The sequence below is a fragment of the Pan paniscus genome, chromosome 14 (genome assembly GCF_029289425.2).
Source record: "Pan paniscus chromosome 14, NHGRI_mPanPan1-v2.0_pri, whole genome shotgun sequence".
Classification (NCBI taxonomy): Eukaryota; Metazoa; Chordata; class Mammalia; order Primates; family Hominidae; genus Pan; species Pan paniscus.
Window position 1 is genome coordinate 49681491 of NC_073263.2, and position 22724 is coordinate 49704214.

At 38.2% G+C, this 22724-nt stretch overlaps 1 protein-coding gene across 1 annotated transcript in view; it reads left to right on the forward strand.

Moving 5' to 3' along the window:
- Positions 1-1403: 1403 nt before the first annotated feature.
- Positions 1404-22724, forward strand: part of ITM2B (integral membrane protein 2B) — a 28743-nt gene continuing 7422 nt past the window's right edge. The window contains exons 1-2 of the mRNA XM_034936717.3: positions 1404-1766; positions 22083-22211. Coding sequence (XP_034792608.1) covers positions 1650-1766; positions 22083-22211 — 246 coding nt within the window. The 5' untranslated portion in view covers positions 1404-1649. The remainder of the gene's footprint in view (positions 1767-22082; positions 22212-22724) is intronic.

The window sequence follows — 22724 nt, forward strand, 5'->3', positions numbered from 1 at the left end:
AGGATGTACATATAATTATTTATAATCCTCCAGATCTTGCTTCCAGAAATACTTAGTTTTCAACTGTAATGTCTCAGGGAACCTATTAAACTAGGGAGCTGGAAGCAGTCGTTGACTTTGAGGAATTAGATAACATTAGATACTATGAAAGGCCAGTCCATAGAGTCAACCTCACAGAGCCGATGCCTGCACAAGGGCGACCCAGGAGTTTAAATAAGTTGCTGCAAGTATGGTTAGCTACTGTTAAAACTCACCAGAACTGGAACCTAACTCATCCTCCTCTTGGTTGAGCAGATTTCATTTTGACAGGAATTTCTGAATACCCAAAGCAAACTCAAAGTCTGGCCTGGGTTTCTATCTCAGCCCAGGATGCTTCTGAAATACATGAACAGAAGGATTTGGAGATCTTGGGCTGTTTCCCTGGGACTTATGATCTGACATTCTATGGAAATACCCAACTCCCTCCTCGAGCAGGGCCAAATCCCCAAAGATCTCAGACCGAACCCACCTTTTTCAGGGTTGGCCCAAGGCAGAGCTGACACAGCTGTAACATTCTAGAGCACACCCACAACTCTGGATGAACCAGGACAGAATGGGGTGGAAGGATACAAGATAACACATTTGTCCAAGGGGGCCGTCTGTTGACACAGTAATGAACGCAATAACGACGGGAGCCAGTATTCTACCTCGCATTAGTTTTACATGAAACGTCTTCAAAACATGAGAATTTTGCGTTATCCTTAATTATTTTTTCATTTTGCAGAAAAATAAAGGGACTCGTCATCGAGTACTTTGAGTCACAAATCAGCCAAGTGTGCATGTGGTTTTTTTCCAAGTACGCACAAGAGTGGAACATTTCGTTTTACGAGTGTGAGATGTTTGAAATACGAATCTGCCAAGAGCTTCCTCCACATTGGTCTGAGACTAGGCAGAACAGGCCCTGACCTCCCGAGAGAGGGAAGGAAGACCAGGCAGGTCTGAGCCAGGTAAACGCCCTTGGGTGAGGTCCGTGAAAGATAAAGTCAGATCTCAAGGACAGAGAGCTTTAAACATGTTTGTGCTCCACTGAGTCGGTTACCTAATAAGTGAGAAAATGAAGATGTGGATGCACAAAAATTCCACGGCCTTTAGGCTCGCGGTGGGGACAGGGTACAGAGAAGCGGCGGTCTGGTGCTGCCAAAGGTTAGTCCCTTGTACCCGGCGAACTCAGGAAAAGTTCACTCGATTTCGCTACAAACCTGCAGCACTCGGCCTGGAGGTAACCTGGTTGGGAGCGAATTCAGAACTGGAAATTCCAGGCGGCCCACAGGGACACCCATCCCTCTCCGAGGCGCGCCGGGATCCGGCGCCCAGCTGCGGGGCGAGGGCAGGGTCCCGCGCAGCACCCCGCCCCCGGCCGCTGGCCCCGCCCCCGCCCCCGCCCCGCCTCCCAGGGGATGTGCGAGCAGTCTCCGCCCTCGCGCGGGAGCTGGGAGGCTGCGAGATCCATACCGCAGTAGCCGCCTCTGCCGCCGCGGAGCTTCCCGAACCTCTTCAGCCGCCCGGAGCCGCTCTCGGAGCCCGGCCGTAGAGGCTGCAATTGCAGCCGGGAGCCCGCAGCCCGCGCCCCGAGCCCGCCGCCGCCCTTCGAGGGCGCCCCAGGCCGCGCCATGGTGAAGGTGACGTTCAACTCCGCTCTGGCCCAGAAGGAGGCCAAGAAGGACGAGCCCAAGAGCGGCGAGGAGGCGCTCATCATCCCCCCCGACGCCGTCGCGGTGGACTGCAAGGTCCGAGCCCGGGGAGGTCGAGGAAGCGGGTGCTGGGCCCGGCCGGGGAGGGCTGCGCGGGCTGCAGCGGCAGTGCGCCCCGAGGTGGCGGGCGCGGGGCTCGCGCCGCGGGGGACAAGTCCCCGAGAGAGCCTGGCGTTCCCGTTTCCTGTGGGTCCGCAGCTCCTTTGTAAGGAAGTGCGTGTGCTGGAAGCGGTGCCTGACGCGGGGTCGGGGGCTTGGGAGGCCTGGAGAGGGAACGATTGGCTAATTGTGCCGAATTCCCGGTCGTTTGTGCAGTCTGGGGAGCGTGCGTGCAGCCAGGACTTGGCTTGTTCGATCTGGGGACCGGCAGCGACAGGCACAACAACAACAACCGAGTTTGGCACTTCCTTCCCAGTATAAATAATGTACCTAAAATGGCTGACATCATTACAAGCCTAAACCTCTGTTGTTTCCCACTTTCGTTTCTAGGCTTGAACAGCACTTGGACTAAGTCCAGCAACTGTAAGCGTCTTAATTTTAAAAGCGTTTCTTTACCTCCTTTTTCCACGGCCCTTCGGTAGTGGCAGGTGAACTTCACCTGGAGAGGGGACGAAGGGACAGTCCGCCCGAAGTAGGTTTGGGCTGTCTCTTACCATTACTAGTAAAGGCCAGTAATGACTATGTGGATGTTAGTGAAAAACCAATTGTTGGCATTTAAATTATATCAGCGTCTTTGTGAGGACTCCTGCTGCGTGAAACTAAACATGAGAAATTTGCCCCCGGGTCCCTAATAAAATTCTCCTTTATTTTACAAAATCTCCCTTTAATCCTAGGAAAATTCATGAAGTGGGGCTGTTATTGTGTTGACTTTTAGTAGGTTACGATCATATTTACTTAAATATGAGTGTAATTGTCTCATAAGTTAAAAAAGCCCACAGCCTCTTACCCAGACCCTTTTTAGGCTGCAAAAATTAGAAATTAAGTGTAAAGTGTTATGTTGCTTATCTTATTTTTTTGTTGTTGTTAGCATTTTTCAAGACCTATTATCAGTAGGGTAAATTTAGTTTTAACTTAAAAAAAATTGGTGTGCCACGTATGAATAATGGGAGTTTTTATATGGACGAATGAAAATTATTGCTGAAAAATAGGCCACTAATATACTGTAAAAAATTCACAATATAATGGTAATCTAGACATCATAATTTATTATATTCTGAATATAATCTATCTTCAGCATATAATGGTAATCTTACTTTCTGGAAATGTTCTAATAAAAACAGACACGTCAGAGGTTGATTTCTAAATGACTTGCCTTGCCTTGAAATAGGAACAGTGAACTGATTCCCTAAAAGGATTAAAGGTTTTGGTTTTCGTATTGGTATTGTTTTCCTGAAGCCATTGCAAACAATCTTGGTCTTTAAAGAAAATGTTTGGAATGCACAGATGAAAATTGCAGTAGCAAATTATTATGTTAGCTCTTTGTTTATCTAACATTCATTGTACCTAAAATAGATTGAGAGTCAAGTATCCAGTCACAACAGTCTCAAATATATGTAGTCTTAATGCTATCACATATATATATATACACATACATTTAAAAATCCTATTAACAAATATAACTGCTTCCATTTAGAAAGGAGAGAGTGAGCGAGCATTGGATGATGTCACTTCAGACAGCTTTTCTCTGTTCCGCTGTAGTGGAGATTTGAAACTGTGGACAAACATCAGAATTACATTTGCTGAGCACCATTAAATCTGACTTCTGACAATTTTTGTCATTTCTGAAATAGTGACTCTGCCAGATTCTCAAAATTGCTCACGAGTTCACCATATTTAAATTTTGTGGTCATTGCAGCTATAAGTAATCATTGGTAGCTCCGTGCTTTGTTTTCCATTTTTTATTTTCTCAGATCCTCCATATCCAAAGAAAAATACTACTAGGACTAAAGAGTGAGGGCCAGAGTCGTCTTTGTAAACCACCCAGCAGTCACGGATGAGTTGGTAGATAAAAAATGACTAATTCTTTTTCCAGCTATAAGCTGAAAGACTTCTTTAGGGGATGACAAAATATTTCTCTACATTAAAAGTAGAATCCTTATAATCAGCCAGTCGCTTAACGGGAAAAGGAAAACCTTAATGACAGACTTTTGTGAAAGAAGTTCTGATCTCTTCATTTCAGAGCTTGGGCAGTGATTACATAATGTTCTCTGGCTCCTTGCGGGTGGCTCTGTGGCAGCCACCTTGTCTGACTGCCTGGACTGGGAACAGAATCAGCCTTAATGTGTTTTGCCGAGGGCATTTCCTTTGCCTGATTGGTTGAAAGAATCAAACCAAGCTAGTTAATGGCCTAGAACTCCTGAACAAGAATTGTTCTTATCTTTAACCCTCCCAGATCACAATATCCTGCAGACCATTGTTTTCCAAAATGTGCTCTTAGGGACCACCTGCTCTGGTTTTAAAATGCAGATTCTGTTACCTTATGCCACAAGAATTCTGATCACTCTAATCAGCTGGCTTATATAACATGCATTCCAGTACTTTTACATTGCTCCTGTCTTTCTATTTTTTTCTTCTGCAGGGTGAGAACTCTCCAGAAACAGTTCTATTACCCCATTTTTCAGTCTTATCTTTTCAGCAACTATTAATCCTAATAGCCATTTCTATTGATAGTTTTATCTCAACTAGCTTGCTGTTTATTCTTTTCCTGCATTTTCCCCTTAATTGTTTTCACCTTCCTCCTCTCCTAGTAGGCATAAAGCTCTTAAAGCTATAGAGACAGCAAAGATGGGATGTATTTTGGGTAGCAGAAGTGAATTTGAAATTATATACATGTTTTATGCTATAGGCAACAATTCATTTATTTTTGTGGCAATACTTTGAACCTTGGGAAATTGTTTTATATTTGCAAATAACAAAATACTTGATATACTGTATCAGAAGTCCCAGTTTTGTCATTACATAACTGCTTGATCTTGGGCTTAAATTTTTAGGTTTTCTGTCTGTAAGATGAGAGGGTAGGACCAGATGGCCTGTAAGGATTCTTCCAGTTTCAAAAATCTATGAAGATGCTAGGATTACATAATTATATTTGGCAGACATTAAATTGTTTTAATTGTGAAAAATAACAACTACCTCCTCACTCTAACCAGACTATTCCCTTTCTTCCTTTTGGTGTTTAACATGTTACATTCTTCCCTCATATCAAGTAGCAGTGGGTCAAAGAGAAAGGAGATGAGTAGAAGTATTATGTAATAAAGTACATTGTCACTTCTGTTTACCTCACAGTGAACAGTGAAGTTGTCAGCACCTCTTTGTTGCAATGCCTGCTTATGAAACCCCTTTTCCAGTATCAGGCCACAGAATAGCTTAAGCTTGCTTCATATGTATCCCTGCAAGTTGTTTTGCTGACAAATAGTGTTGCTTTCTCTCTACCCCACTTTGTAGATGTTCTTTAAAAGGAGAGAGAAAAGTAAAGTGCTGATACAGGAGAGAAAATGGTGGCAGGGTGAGCGCAAGAGAGAAAGTGAAGGCCGACTCACCCAGTATAAGTTTTGAAGTTACCCATGACAAATGGCTGTTTAGACCCTGGTTCTTTACCCTTTCTGGTTTTCCCTGTTCACACAATCAAGACTGAAGGTTTTGGTAATTAAGCTTTTCGTTTGTGGTGGTGGTTTTGTTTGTGTGTTTTTTGGGGAGTGAGGAGAAGGGACATAAAATGCATGGCTGGCCATTTACTGTAATGTTGATATAATGCTCTCAAGGGATTGAGAGCTTGGTTCTCTTTAACCAAAGTGCATCTTATTACCTAGTTATGTAATTCCGTGTTTGCAGATATTGGCCAGTGAAACTTTTACATTACATTTTGGTTCTCCATGAGGGTATTAATATCTGAATTGAGGGTTTAGTGCTGGGAAATAAATGAATTGCGTCTGTGCATCCCAAATGCCTTGGCAGGACCTCCTGTGTACACATCCCTGACAGGACACTGCTGTAGCATATTGGGTGTGCAAGGTTGCATATTGCACAGGATTGTAGTCTTCCCAACTAGACAGAAATGAGTATAATATACTTGGCATAATAAGCCTGAATGACCTCATGGAATTCAACTCTGACATATAAAAGGTTTATGTGACTGGAAGTATTTTTTAAGCAGAAATATCTCAAATACGTTTATGGTACAGGCCTATTTAAATTAATTTAGAATTTGACTTACAAGGTGTTTATTATGCATTACCAAATCTTGACTTGTGGGTAAATGTACATAGAAACATGTACTAAGTAGTCATTGGGGGAGATTTTATTTCTCTTAGTTTTATCATACCATAACTTAAATGTCTGGCGTGTCTATTCAAAACCCACATTCTTTTTCCAAAAGGAAATACTACTTCCTGAATTCCTAGATTTAACTAAAGCTTCTTGTACTGCTTTGTATGTCAGTGTCAGTAAAGGAAGACTCAGAAAAAAAAATCTTTTTGGGTTACCAGTAAAATCATCCTCTTAAATTTTTTGGCAAACGTGGCATTTTATTAGAGCTTAAAGACTAAAGGAAAAGAAATTAAGGACTTTAGACCGTTACTGAAACCTGTTAAAGGATTTGACAAATTCTGAATTTCTGAATGAGGTGATTTTTGCCTAAATGATACACAAAGTATTAACACTGGAGCTGTGCTTCACAATGAAAGTCTTTTCCAAAGTAGACAGCTGAAAGTTGAAAATTGGAAATTATAGATATAACACTAAGGACATCATTTTTGAAAAATTTCCACTTAATTGTGATTATCCCTTTTAATTAGTACTTACAACACATATTTTTAATAGCTTTAAGGAGATCTACAATACAACCTCATTTTATAAGTGTTATCAACAATTGAATGAACAAGATTATTTTAAATTATTGTGCATTCTTTAAGCTCTTTTATTAGAGGAAAAAACTTTTTGCAGTATTTCTATAATTGTACTTGGGGAGAAATCAGGTAAGAATGAACGTAGACTTTTTATTCTTAAACAGAAAAGTTTGAATCTTGAGTTGTAGCGAGGAGAAAATTACCCTTGTTTTTATGGTAGAGATATATTCTGATTTTTCACTTAATGTTTTATCTTTCAGTACTGATAAGTTACCAGCAATAATTTTATGATGTTGAACTAACATAAATACGACAAAGGAGAAATAAAATTTTCACAGCTTAGATATAATACCACTTCTGAGTTAAATATCCTGGACATTTATTTGGGAAAGTGATACTAAGTATGGTGGTGGATATTTTGTACTTTGAAATTTTGAAATATTTGCATAAACCGTTTTTGGCATAGTTGAATTTCATACTTTAAAAAACAAGTTTGGTGGATTTTTGTGTTTATTTGAATTTTTAACTTTAAGGCTCAAATTTTTTTTTTTTTTAGTGAAAGCAAGTTTATTAAGAAAGTAAAGGAGTAAAAGAATGGTACTGCATAGGCAGAGCAGTCAAGATGCAAATTATTTTTAAAAGTTGTTTGTTTTCAGAATGAGTTAAGGATAAAGCTTAAGTCTTAACTATTTTCTCTGCTTATATATGATTATAATGTTTTAAATTATTTTATATAAAAATTTAAAAGATGCATTGTTAATTAAATCACTTGAATCTCTGCAGTATCCAAAAGCAGACCCATTTTTATGCTGGGGAAAATGATTTTTGAGAGCTAGTCTATTTAGCTTTGCATTATCAGTTTTCAGTTTTTCATTTTATATAACTTTATCCAATTCATTTTTTCCTCCCTTTAATACTGGGACATAAAATTTCCTGTCTATCAGTTTTACCTAGGGCCGTGCTAGGCATCTTAAGCAGAGAAGGCAAATTCAGTGTCTCCTGGGCTGAAGCAGATGAATTGTTGAAGCTGGACTTTTTGCATATGAAACAAGTAAGAATATTCTTGGTTTTCCTGCCAGGTGCAAGCCACCGCCTGTAATCCCAGCACTTTGGGATACTGAGGCTGGTGGATCACCTGAGGTCAGGAGTTCGAGATAAGCCTGGCCAACATAGCAAAACTCTGTCTCTACTAAAACAAAAATTAGCTGGGCGTGGTGGCATGCGCCTGTGATTCCAGCTTTTTGGGAGGCTGAAACAGGAGAATCGCTTGAATCTGGGAGATGGAGGCTGCAGTGAGCTGAGATTACGCCATTGCATTCCAGCCTGGGTGACACAGCAAGACTCTGTCTCAAAAAACAAAAGAATATTCTTGGTTTTCATTTTTAAAACATGAGTCCAGTGTTGCTGGATCCTCCAATTTTCCAAGGCAAGCTAAAAAACAGTACTATTTTAATTTATACAAGAATTTTAGCCCAAAACACTGAAGGCATGGGCCACTATTTTATAATCTCCTTTAAAGTGGAACGCAGGACTGGCAAATTATAGCCTATATCTTCAAATACTGCCTGCCTGCTGTTTTTCTGTAGCCCATGGGGTAAGAATGATTTTTATATTTTTTAATGGTTGGGAAAAATATCAAAGGAATGGTATTTCTCCTTTTTGCCCAGTACCCTCACAATTGTTGGGGAGGGGCTGCTGCTATTCAGGAAGCAGCAGCACTAGCAGAATTCAGGTTATACAGTCATTCTTCAAAAGATTTAAATTTTGTCTCTACCACTTACTTTGATACCTTGGGTAAGTTACTTCAGTTCTCTGTGTCTCAGTTTTTTCATCAGCAAAATAGGGACAATAATAATCTGTAACAATAATAGCACAATGCCTGGAACAGAGTTAAAAATTAGTAGATTTCAGCTACTGTTATTTTTATTTATTTTTTTGTTGAGAAAGAGTCTTGCCCTGTCACCCAGGCAGGAATGCAATGGTGTGATCTTGGCTCACTGCAGCCTCTGCCTCCCGGGTTCAAGTGATTCTCCTGCTTCAGCCTCCCAAGTAGCTGGGATTACAGGCACCTGCCACCATGCCTGGCTAATTTTTTGTATTTTTAATAGAGACGGGGTTTCACCATGTTGGCCCGGTTGGTCTCGAACTCCTGACCTCTTGATCAACTACTATTATTAAAGTCCCAGTTTTCTCTCCTCATCATTCTTGTTTTGGAATATTACTTCTTATATTACTGTTACTGCTTATCCCTGCCTCACATGTCAATAACAATATTGTTGGTACTTTTTTCACAGCAAGGCATTCTGGTAAAGATTGATTCCTGCAACATAAAAACCCTTAGGATTCAGTAGCTGTACCGATTTCATTTAAAAATGTTATTTATTCATTGCATAATAGGTGTTAATAGAATTTGAGTTTTACCAAAGTAATACTAAATTTTAATATGCAAATACATAGTCCTGCCCTATGTCAGAGGAACATACTTTTAAAAAATTGTAGCATCATTGTATACAGTAAAATGCATAGATCATGAGTGTACAGTTAGATAATTTTAAGTCTGTATACCTGGGCTCTAACTCCCAATCAAGCTGGAACATTGTTATCAACTCAGAAAGTTATCTCGTGTCCTTTTACAATTTGTTCTCCTTAGAGGTAACCACTATTCTAATTTTTCTCCCCATAGATTAATTCAAAGCAATCATATTCACTTATTAGCTTCTTATGGTCTTTTATTACCATGGTGACCACTAGACCCTCTTCTGCCTTTGTGCAATTTAGAAAAAGATCCCCTCTCTGGTGGTTTGGAGAATAGAGCATCAGTTGGATTCTAGACCTACTGATTCCCTTGGCCTGGCATCCTTGTACTGGAAACAACCTGCCCAACCATACATGGCGATCTTAACTCCATGTTTCTCACTTTTTGCCCCAGTGGGGCGTGGTGCGGCAGGCAGCAGAGTCTTGCTCTGTCACCCAGGCTCGAGTGCAGTGGCATGATCTCGGCTCACTGCAACCTCCGCCTCCCAGGTTCAAGTGATTCTCCTGCCTCAGTCTCCCGAGTAGCTGGGATTACAGGTGCCCACCACCACTCCCAGCTAATTTTTGTATTTTTAGTAAAGATGGGGTTTCACCATGTTGACCAGGCTGGTCTGGAACTCCTGACCTCAAGTGGTCCACCCACCTCAGCCTCTCAAAGTGCTGGGATTACAGGCTGAGCCACAGCACCTGGCCCTCCATGTTTCTCTTTTAACTCCCTATTTCTCTAAATCAGTGGTTGTTAAACATTTTGCTCTGAGAACTCCTTTATAGTCTTAAAAATTGTTCAGGATCCCAAAGAGCTTTTGCTTTATGTAGGTTATATATATTTCCAAACAACCAAAAAGATTTAAGAAGACTAACAGTAACATTGTTTTACATTCAGCAGTGCCCTTTACTGAATAGCTTAATAGAAGATAGCCGGATTTTCCTATCAACTTCTTCATTCAGTCTGTTGTGATATGGTGCTTAGCTTCTGGAAAATTGCACTGTACAATTTTTATTGTATATAAACATAGCGAGAGAATGAAAGTGAAAATGACAGTTTTATTATTTAAACTAACATAGTCTTAGTTTTATTATGAAAAAAGTTTGACCTTGTGGACCCCCTGAACGGGTGTGTTCCTGGACCACATTTGCAGAACATCTATTCTAAATATTTGCTTATACTGCTGTTTCATGGTTTGTTTTCATTTGTTTTATTTTTTGCAGTTTTAGATAATACCTGTTGATAATAGCTACATGGAAGGTGAATATTTAGCTTTTTCTGAATATTTACACACTGCACACATAATCTCTTCTCCTGTTCTAGTAATTTCTGGTTAAATTGATATTTAGTGTTTTTTATTATAATTAACATAAACATTATTTACATTTGAGTATTGTAGTATACTTTTATTTTACTTCCTTTCTTGTATAACAACTTTTTATTTTCCCTGAATTTGATCATGCTTCTTGGGGCAGGAGAGAGGGTTCCTTAATTTTCTACATACTTACTGCTCATTCATTCCTCAGACTCTGACAGCAGTATAATTGTCTTTCTGTGTCTTCAAACTCACCAGGTAACTTACCAAGTTTCTTTCTTTCTTTCTTTTTTTTTTTTTGATGATTTCTTGCCCATCATTCATTAGTTTTCTATTCCAGACTGGTTGCACTTATACAAATGTCCTGAGAGTCATAATCATCTTGGAAGAATTGCCTTTGTCTTTATCACACGCTAGATCTACAGTTTCATAAATCTGAAGAAAAAGATAAATTTTTTAAAAATCTTACGTGTCTCAGAATCGTTATTCCATCCTCATATTTGATAATTTATCTGGGTGTAAAATTCTAGGTTAGCATTCATTTTTCTCTCAGCATTTTGATGGCATTGCTCCATTATCTTCTAATGTGATGCCATTCTGATTCCTTGTTTGTACAAGACTTTTTTCCCCCTTTGGTTGTCTACAGGCTGGTGATTTTCTCCTTATATCTTTTTTTTCTTTTTTCTTTTATGCTTTCAGCTTTCAACATTTTTATTGACATGACTTGTCTGCTGTCATTCATTTTCATTCTTTGTGGCTTAAGGTTTATTTGTTTTATCCCTTTACTGTCGCTTTATTGAGCTTTCAGGAGGAAGTAAACAAACATTTCACTGGAAATCAATATTAGAACTTCAACTTAGCTATCTTGATAGCTTTTTAAAGATTTGTTAGAATATTTCCTTTTACATTAAAAATTGACTTAATGATAATTAATAATGGATAATAATGGAAACCATCTGAATTACCATTAACATTAATTTAAGATCAGACAGGATGGTCTAGAAAGATTGATGAGGCATCCTCTGATCGTCCTCTTCAAAGTTCCAAGATTGTCTCCTTCATGAGGAATTTTAGAGGCAACTCATTACCAACTTTCTAGTTTTGCTTTGTGGCATTATTACTCCAACTAACTTAATAAAGTTTCATTTTTGTAATTAATATTTTGCCTTTTTCATTTATGTTGAAATGCTTATGTGCTGGTGTGCCTTAGTTATTTTCCTTTATTGTTTTAAGTTCACATGTATGTGATTTTAATACTTTTTGCTACCATCCTTTGTAATTTGTTGAACAACAGAGAAAAGCCCTATTAATTTTGACAACATATTAAAAGTAATATTACTGCCTTTGTAATAGTTCACACATGTAGGGCTTATTAGTGTGGGTCAATTTAAGTAAACCTTTTACAACAGTAGAAATTCATGCTGTGGGCCGGGCATGGTGGCTCACGTCTATAATTCCAGCACTTTGGGAGGCTGAGGCAGGAGAATTGCTTAAGACCAGCCTGGGCAACATAGGGAGACCTCCACCTCCACAAAAAAATTTAAAAATTAGCCATGTGTGGTGGTGCACATCTGTGGTCCCAGCTACTCGGGAGGCTGAGGTAGGAGGATCACTTGAGCCCAGGAGGTTGAGGCTGCAGTGAGCTGTGATTGCACTATTACACTCTAGCTGGGGTGACAGAGCAAGACCCTGTCTCAAAAAAAAAATAATTAATTAAAAAGTATATATATTTAATAAAAAAAAATCAGGCTATGTGGTTTCTGGTTAGAAAGGAGTATTATCCAAGTGTGACATGGTGTCTGTCACTTCATTTATTACCAGAGTTAATTTGCCTAAGCTGTTTGAGTCAGCTTCCTTAAGCAGCACATGGAGTCAAGATAATATTCAGACTTTATTAGCTCTGTGATATTACATAAATAATTTTACTTCTCTGGGCCTCATATTTATCTGTAAATGATGTATTGGATTAAACTACCTTCATGGTACTTCCATAGGGGATCTATTCCTGAGAACTGTATTGATCATATATTCAGAAGCACCTACTGGATAGCCAAGTACTATACCTGGAATTTAAAAATTGCTAAGCACCCCAGCTTTCAAGAAACACTGTGTAGCTAGGAAAGACCAACCAGTTATGAAAACCAAATTAGTCACAACCTATTTAAATGCCTATATTTATTCTTAGAAGAAAATCACACCCCTGGATCCAAGAGCCAGGAGAGTGGTGGAATAAGGGAGCAACATTCAATATTACCACTGAGTTTTTACTGCACATGCCTTCAGTGCTAGGCAGTAGGGCTCATAGGGTCAAAGCACGTCTCACATGTAGAGAGACAAGTATTCCTGATCTTTAGAACTATTTTTTCTAGTAGTCATCTTGTTTAACATTTAGAATTCCAAACTTGGACAGAAATTTTCTCTTAACTATCCACATTTAAATTATGTTATACTTTCAGATGAATATACTTGGAATTTTCTTACCAAAAGTTCTGCATTTTAAATGAAATTACCCATATTTGAATATGAATGTATAATTATCTTGTTGAAAGACATTAAAAGCCAGCATTTGTATAAAAGTGAGTCTAGAACAGGTTTGTTCTTTTTTTTCTTTAATCTTGACACTGAATTTTATAATGAATTATATAAAATTAGAGCATTCGAATTGTGCTTAAAATTTTTAGGGAAACTTGATACTGGTAACAATGTGGAGTTTCATTCAGCCAGTGGTAGAGAAAATCTGTCTTCACCAATTTATCCCGGTAAAGGATATTATTAACAATAAATAACATTTGTATATAATGCTGTTGTTTATGAACATTTACCTGTTTGTGCTAATCTAGGCTTTTTGCTATCCCAGTGCCTTTTACTCACCAATATGAATTTGAAATTCTGCTAAAATTTCACTTTATAAAATGGATACAAGGCCGGGTGCAGTGGCTCATGCCTGTAATCCCAGCACTTTGGGAGGCCGAGGCGGGCGGATCACTTGAGGTCAGGAGTTCGAGACCAGCCTGGCCAACATGGTGAGATCCCGTCTCTACTGAAAATACAAAAGTTAGGTGGGCCTGGTGGCATGTGCCTGTAATCCCAGCTACTCGGAAGGCTGAGGCAGGAAAATTGCTTGAACCTGGGAGGCAGAGGTTGCAGTGAGCTGAGATGGCACCACTGTACTCCAGCCTGGGTGACAGCGAGACTCCGTCTCAAAAAAAAAAAAAAAATGGTTACAGTTCTGTTCAGCATAGATTGAATAAACACAGTAGAGAAATGATGGTCATTTTTTAAACTATGTAGAAAAAAGAATAAGAGATTTTAAACTTATTATTCATATAAATATTCTACTTTGCACTAATCTGCTTGTCTCTGATACAAAAGTGATTAAGTTATGATCCATTTCTAAATGCATTGCATTGATAATCTGCCTGTTGTTTTTTTTTTCAAGTTCCAACCTATTTTTATTTAACCTAAAACTGTGCTAGTTTTATGTGATGCTAATAATTTAGTTCAAGTTTCATAGATTTCTGACAGTAGTTACATTATTATGCAGTGGCTTTAAATTTTAATTTTTTTTCATTCTATATTACTGCTTTTATATTGCAGGATTTTTTAACAAAAAAGTATGTTAATGAGGAATCTGTTTTATAGACCTTGTAGTTTAAGTTCTTTTTTTTTTTTTTTCGAGACAGAGTCTTTCTCTGTCGCCCAGGCTGGAGTGCAGTGGCATGCAGTCTCTGCTCACTGCAAGCTGTGTCTCCTGGGTTCACGCCATTCTCCTGCCTCAGCCTCCCGAGTAGCTGGGACTACAGGCGCCTGCCACCACCCCCGGCTAATTTTTTGTATTTTTAGTAGAGATGGGTTTTCACCGTGTTAGCCAGGATGGTCTCGATCTCCTGACCTCATGATCCACCCGCTTCAGCCTCCCAAAGTGTTGGGATTACAGGCGTGAGCCACTGCACCCAGCCTAAGTTCTCCTTTTTAAAGCCTTCCCCTGTTCGAATTCCAGTACAGAATAATTCCATAACTTCATTAATCATAACATGTTGGTATAATTCCCAATTTTGACTCTAAATACTAATTTAACTTAACTAAATGAAATCTAATATTGACAAAAGGTCAGAGGCCTTTGTGAAATAGAGTACTCACAGATATAGAGAGCAGCTTTCTGTGTAATGCCAGACACTAGGAAAACTGCTTCCTTTTTATGTGTCAAACATTTATCACGTGGACTTCCTCACTACAGTCAAGACAGCAGCAATCTCATTTCAAAAGGCAAATTAAAAAGCAAAATTCAGATACTGATTTAAGTGAATAAGAAAAAATGCAAACAAATGTTTGATGTCCTCATGGATTGTTAACTTCTCAGCCAGAGATTTTGTGTCTTACATATACCAGATATATTTGATAATCAGTGCAGTTAATAATTAGCGGATCACCACATCATGTCCTTTTGATGCTTTCATACTGAGGAAAGAAACCTAATGTAGAAACCAAGTGAATATGTCCCAGTGTACAAAACCCAGAACTCAAAACCCTTTATATGGAGAAGTAGTTTAGATTGATTATTTAATATAAATAGGATCCCAGAAGGAAGTACACCCAGTCATAGCTGGAAGTGAAGATCAGAATTCAAAACCTATATTTGGTCTCCAAGTAGAGAGAAAAAAAAGAAGTTGAAAATACTAGAACATTGATGGGAAATTTAGTTTTTGGTTTTGTTTTGTTTGAGATGGAGTCTCGCTCTGTCACCAGGCTGGAGTGCAGTGGCATCATCTCGGCTCACTGCAACCTCCGCCTCCTGGGTTCAAGCGATTCTCGTGCCTCAGCCTCCTGAGTAGCTGGGATTACAGGCACAAGCCACCACACCCAGCTAATTTGTGTATTTTTATTAGAGACGGGTTTCACCATGTTGGCCAGGATGGTCTCGATCTCCTGACCTTGTGATCCACCTGCCTCAGTCTCCCAAAGTGCTGGGATTACAGGCATGAGCCACTGCGCTTGGCCGGGAAATCCTAGTTTTTAAAAGTGCGAATCACTAAATTTTTTTAATGTCCCAGCTGTTTTGCTGTTTTGGAAAGCATTATACCAGCCAAACAACACATCTGTGGGCAGCTGGCCTATGCACCCCCATATTTACCTATGTTACCCAGCATGTTTCTGAGTAACTAAATCTATTTCTGAAGGTTCAGTGTATTTTGAGTTGAATAAATTGTATTGGTTCTTTTTTTATATATATTTTTTGATAATATAATTTTTAACCCTAAGAGTTGTTTTCCTCGTTATTATCCTGATTCCTAAAGCATTGTTGTTGAATTTGATACAGAAATGTAAAATATTGTATCTGAGCACTTTGAAAAATGTCTCTTAAAAGCTTCAGTCATCCTGTAAAAAAATGTTCAAATAGAGGTGCCTAAGAATGTAAAGTGATTTGTTAGTTTGAGAACAGAATTGAAATTATATGAAAAAATATACATTTTATTTAAGTTTATAATTGAAGCACATTTACTAAAGCCTCTTAGGGAACTGATTGAGGTGACCTAATTCTTAACTAATTGAAGTACCAGAAAAGAATTTGTCCTTCATTTTGTTTAAGATATAACTTCTTAAGTAATTTTATTTTATTATCCAATGCTGAGATTTATTTGAACTAGAAATTAGTACTGTGCCAGAGTGAGAGTGCTTCTGAAAGCCAGGTCTTTCTATATCTACTGTTGCAAGGTGGTTATAGGCCAGCGTGTGCTGCAGTGTCTTCTTTTATAAACTGGGCTAAAAAACTTGAGGTTTAGGAAGATTAATTAGATGATAATTGTACAGCACCTGTGGGAGTTCTGTTACCTTTTAAGCGCGATGCAAGTTGCACCAGTTTTATTGCAGTAGAAGGGAGGAAACGTCTCGGTGACTTGTTTTAAATTAGGCCAGGTAAAGTTATATACCCCAGTGAAGAAGCTCTTACTTGTTAGTGGTTTTTTTCTTTTTAAAATTATGAAATATTTCAAGCACACAAAATACAGAGAACCTGAAGTATATTTTATATGTTTTGAAAGTCTTAAATATCACATACTTACATAACACTTAAATATGTGGTGTTATATGTTGTGCAACGTGCCTTTTTTGGGGGGGTCAGCAATTATGTTTCTTAGGCTTATCTAAAAATCAGCAGTGCTAGTACTTTTTTTTTTTAATTTTTATTTTTTAAAAGAGATAGGATCTTGCTATGTTGCCCAGGCTGGTCTGGAACTCCTGGGCTTGAGCAGTCCTCCTGCCTCTGCCTCCCAAAGTGCTGAGAGTATAGGCACGAGCCACTGGGCCTGGTCACTAGTTGAATCTTTTTAGCAGTATTATATGCATCTATAATAATTTATTTCGAATTTTTTTTTTGTTGCTGACAATGTAGTGTATATTCTTGGACATATTTCCTTACATATTCAAAAGTTTATCCAGGATTTATACCTAGGAATGGAATTGCTAGGTCATAAGATAAATGTATGTCAGAGGTGTCCAATCTTTTGGCTTTCCTGGGCCACATTGGAAGAAGAATTGTCTTGAGCCACACATAAAATACACTAACAATAGTTGATGAGCTGGGAAAAAAAATCACAAAAAAAGTCATAATGGTTTAAGAAAGTTTGTGAATTTCTGTTGGGCCACATTCAAATCTGTCCTGGGCCACACACGGCCATGGGCCACGGGTTGGACAAGCTTGATGTATGTTTATTAGATACTGCCAAATTGTTCTCCAAAGCAGTTGGACCTAAATTTCTGTCAATTGAGTGGAAGTTCCCAAGTTCCCTTTGTTAAACACTTTTTCTAGCACTTGGTGTTAGACATTCTTTTATTGCCTGGTAGACAGGAACTCAGTTGATTTCTTCCCCACCCTCCATATCAAAATATAATTTACATGGAATAAAACTCCTGCATTTTATGTGTACAATTTGATTGAATTTATGGTAATTGTATAAAGTCATATATCCACCCCAACAATCAAGATACGAAAGATTTCCATCACCCAAGTAATTAGTTTCCTCATGCCTGTTTGTAGTCAGTCTCCCCTTCCCCAGCCAGTAAGCTGCTTTTGTCATTATGGTTTTGCCTTTTCTAGAATTTGATAAAGATGTGATCATATAGTGAGTAATCTTTTGTGCTAAACTTCTTTCACTTAGCATGTTTTTGAGATTCAGTCCCGCTGGTGTGTGTTATTTTGTTCCTTTTTATTGCTATCTATTTCATGGTATGAATATACCACAATTTATTCATCAGTTGATGGATATTTGGGTTGTTTCTAGTTTGGGGCTAGTATATAAATAATGATGCTGTAAATATTCATGACTAAATTTTTGACTCAGTTGATTTTTGATTATTGATCTTTAAAAATCTTGCCACCCTCTAATTAGTTTAAATAATTTGACTTTCTTAGATTTTCTACATAGACAGATTATTTACAAATAATAACAGTTTTTTCTTTTTTCTAATACCTAATCTTTTTATTGTTTGTGTACTTGCTGTAGGATCTCTAGTACAGTGTTCAATGGAAACAGTCAATTTTAGTGGGCATTCCTGTATTCCTCAATTAAAAGGGTATGGTGAAGTATAAAAGTTTCACCATTAAGTATGAGGCTTTCTATAGGCTTTTGATTATTAGCCTTACTGATGTTAAAGAATTTCACCCTTTGCTAGTTTGCAAAGATTTTTTTTTAATGGAAGTTGAATTTTGTCAAATACATTTTCTGTATATTTTGAGATAGTCATGGGGTTTTTCTTCTTAAATCTTACGTGGCTTTTTCTTTAAAGCTTACTCTTTGAAGTGTTAAAATTTAATCACTCTAAAAACACTTTTAATAAATCTCTTAGATTAAAAACTTCTAAATCTTGAGCATACTTTAATCCCTTCTCCATGACTCGGATTGTATTATGGAACATCATTTATCTATCATACGTGATGTTAATTCTTGACTATAAATCGCTCAAAGTACGAGCCATGTCTTAATCACATTTGATTTCCCACAGGATCTAGCACAGTATATTGCAAATAGCAAGCCTTACTTAATAAATGCTGAACTAGGCTACTGCTCTTGCTAAATAGCCACAGTTTGTTTTACGTTATGAATTATGTCGCATCTCTCCCTTCCCTTATTATCACGCTGGCTGCTGGTATAACTTTTATGAATCATAAAAAATTAAATAACCAGGCTTTTTAAAAAAATAGATCTAAATTGGCCGGGTACGGTGGCTCAAGCCTGTAATCCGAGCACTTGGGGAGGCCGAGGCGGGTGAATCACGAGGTCAGGAGATTGAGACCATCCTGGCTACACGGTGAAACCCTGTCTCTACTAAAAATACAAAAAATTAGCCGGGTGTGGTGGTGGGCGCCTGTAGTCTCAGCTACTCGGGAGACAGAGGCAGAAGAATGGCGTGAACTCAGGAGGCGGAGCTTTCAGTGAGCTGAGATCGCGCCACTGCACTCCAGCCTGGGCAACAGAGCGAGACTCCATCTCAAAAAAAAAAAAAAGATCTAAGTTTTATTCACTCATCAAATATATGAGTGCCAGCTAATGCCAAGCCTAAGCTTGGCTTGGAGCTACCAGTAATGCAAAATGAATATGAATGGATACTCAAAAGATCTTATAGCCTAGTAGAGAGAGATAAGATCTTTATGTGAATTATTCTCATGAAAGAAAAGTGATAATTAGGAATTTAGAGAACAAAGATTAGATAGACTTTGAAGATTTAACAGCTCTTCTATGAAGTACATGATGGTGGTGCATAGGTTTGGGGTCTATAATTTGGCTGACCAAAGACTCTTGTTTATTTCCTGATTCTTAAGCCACGTTTCACGTTGTTGAGGTGCTGAATAAATTGACCTGTGGATAAGTGAAGTATTTGTAAGTGAAATTCCTCAAGAAATTGAATTTTAAAAAAATATTCAATAGTGCTGAGAAGTGATTTTTGAATGAACATGAGAAGTCAAACTCTAGCGTGGTTTACAAAGGTCTTTTGTGACCCGCACCAGCTTCTTGTCCATCATTTCTCATACTCATCTCCACCATATTGGGCACTCCAGCCAAAGCACATGTGGCTCTTGGAAATGTCATGCATTTTAGCTCCATAAATTTTGAAAAATCATTGCCATATATAAAATTTCCTTTAACTCTATCTTCTGCTGAGGTAATGAGTATTTGTCCTTTAACATTCCACTGAAGTATTTTCTCCCTTGGGAAGTCTTCCTGAAACTCATCCCCTCTTATGTGCTCTCTGTGCATTTTCCTATTAGAGTTCGTATCATATTTATTTTCTTTTTGTATATTTATCTGTTTTCCGGACTGATCTAACAGGTCTCTTTCTTGGCAGAGCATACATTTCCAGTGCCTAGCACAGCTCTTGGCACATAGTAGACATTTATAATTTATTCTCAAAATGATTGTTGAACAGTTAAAAATGATATATTACAATGCCTTGAAACTTGTCATCAATTTCCCAGTTGGGGCTGCGTATTCTTTTACAGATGTCTGCCTGTGCTGTTTGGCTATTCACTTATGTACTATTGGAAGAGAAAGCCTGCCAAATGGGGTGGGTGTGTGCGCACATTTGGCTGTCCCAGCAGCTGATACCAAATGTTGGAAATAACTATTTCCATCTGTCATTTTCATCCCCCCCCACTCTCCTTCCACTCTAAAATTAATTATGTTAGGAATGATTTCTTACCTCCTTAGATATTTATGTCAGACAAGGGCTCAAGCAAAAGATGTATACTTCGTCATTAACGTTTCATAATACCTTATGACTCCATGGAATTCTTGTAGCTTTCTTTTCACAGCTGGGATATCTTACATGGCTTGCTAAATTCTTCAGACTTATTCTCATTACATACTTTTCTTCCTTGCAATACACTCATTGTCTTTCACACATAGTATATTGACAAGTGCTACAGAAACCATGACATTCTCATAGCAATGCACTGATTCTTAGAATAAACAGTGTTTGTTGTTCAGTGTTAAATTCTATGTTTGAAATCTCAACCTAGGAACACACTGCATCGTATCACATTGTTCTTGGTTGCTTCAACATCTGGGATTAGACCTTTTTCAGTTGTATCATGTTAAAGTTCCTCATTTTAGAATTAAAAACATATAATCTTAGGTTTCATTCGTAACTGAATTCTTGCTTCAACCAAATCTATGTTCTAATACCGGGGTCCCCAACCGCCAGGCCACAGACCAGTACCGGAACTGGTCTTGGCTAGGAACTTGGCTGCACAGTGAGCATTGCTGCCTGAGCTCCGCCTCCTCTCAGATCAGCGGGGGCATTAGATTCTCTTAGGAGCGCAAACCCTATTGTGAACTGTGCATGTTAGGGATCTAGGTTGTGCGCTCCTTATGAGAATCTAATGCCTGGTGATCTTCTGAGGTGGAACGGTTTCACCCCGAAACCATATCCCAATGCCCCTCAGTCTGTCTGTGGAAAAATTGTCTTCCACGAAACTGGTCCCTGGTGCCAAAAAAGGTTGTGGAGTGCTGTTCCAATGACCGATCCTGTTTTTGTGCATCATTCATAGTTTTCCTTTCGAATTTTATATCCTATTATATAGGTTTAGGTGAAGTCTGCTTTCTCCCTTAAGCCTACTCCATATTGGGTTTTCCAAGTAAAGGACAGAGTCATGTACTTCAAGAGGCTGTTCATGTATACTATGAATTTTTGCAGTCTTTACTATTTATTGAGTGACTACTTATTTAAGTATCTTTGTTTTCTTAGCTCTTTGCACATGAACTTGGGTACAAATCAGAAATTTGCTGTAATTCTAAAGTGACAGATTAGAGGGATCAGGTTAGAAGGGCATAGGGAGGGAATATCTAGGAATTATGAATGTCATGACCCCAAATAATGTTCTAATGCTAAATTGTTTTCTTAAGTGGATAGAAATGAAAATTCTATAAAATTCTGTGTTAGTTTTGTTTCTTGAATTTATCAGTAAATTTTTATCATTGAATATGTTCTCATTTTTTTCTACTGCTTCTATCTTTAAAAGAAAGTGAGGAATTTTATCAGACCATGGCTTAGAGTAGAGCAGTGGCATAATAGGATTATGTATTTCTATGTATATAATTTTGTCCTATTTTTTGAAATTCTAATTGTTTAATTTTAGTATCATTGTTTGTTCTTTTCCTTATTTTCCTGTAATTTTTTCTTGTGGATGGTTTAGAATAGTTTTATACCTGGTATGAAATATAAACCACCTGTAGCAGGCCTAACACATAATTTCATAAATGATCAGATAGAGAGATGCCCTGGATTTATAATCTACAAGGCTCATCATCATATTATGTGACTAAGTTGTAGCATAACCTCTTCTAAATTATTAAATTTTAGAATATATCACCAAAAGTTGTGCATGGAAAGTAAAAATTATGGAGTGTATCATTGCTTGAGGCAGGGTTAGCAGGTGGGGTGTTGAGATTAGAAGTAGACAACTCTCCTAGAGACCGATGTCCCAGTCCAAGAACCATTAAGATGAGCCCTGGAGCTACCACTTAATCATTCCTGGGTTGATTTTGATGAGAGACACAACTCCTTTGGTCTTTGTGTCTTCATTTATTAAAATGATAATCATTAAGGTTTTTCTAGTCCTGAGCCTTCTGTTATTCTGTCTGGAGATAAGATATTTAACTGTCTTTTTCATATTTTAGGACCCAGATGATGTGGTACCAGTTGGCCAAAGAAGAGCCTGGTGTTGGTGCATGTGCTTTGGACTAGCATTTATGCTTGCAGGTGTTATTCTAGGAGGAGCATACTTGTACAAATATTTTGCACTTCAAGTAAGTGGAAAAATTATTTTGTGTCTCTGATTTTTTTTTGCCTCTCCCGATGTGCATTTCAAAATTGTTTACAACTTGCGCTAAGCTTGTACTTTTTATCTGTGACCTTCAGCCATAGTGGTAGTTCTATTTTAAAGCTGTGTTTAAACATCTCTCCATGATATGTTTGCTGAGCCCATCACACACAGTCACTAAAAGCAGAGTAACTTGAAATGTTGGTGACTAAAGGATTTATTTAGGTCATTGGGTGATTTTACTAACCTTTATTTTCCTACTATAATTAAGGGTTGAGAGGAATAGTATTATCAATTGCCAGTTGAATAAATACATCAGCCACAAATGTTTTCATGTTGATAGGCCATAACTTGATAGTCAGCTTGGACTCCCCTATGGTCCTGCTGTACCCTTGGGCCCAGAATACAGTAAGACCATGTCTCTGCTTCTTTTCCAGTCATGGTTTCACTAAAGAACTGTGTGACTTCAGCAGTGATATTGAAATAACATAGGATGAAA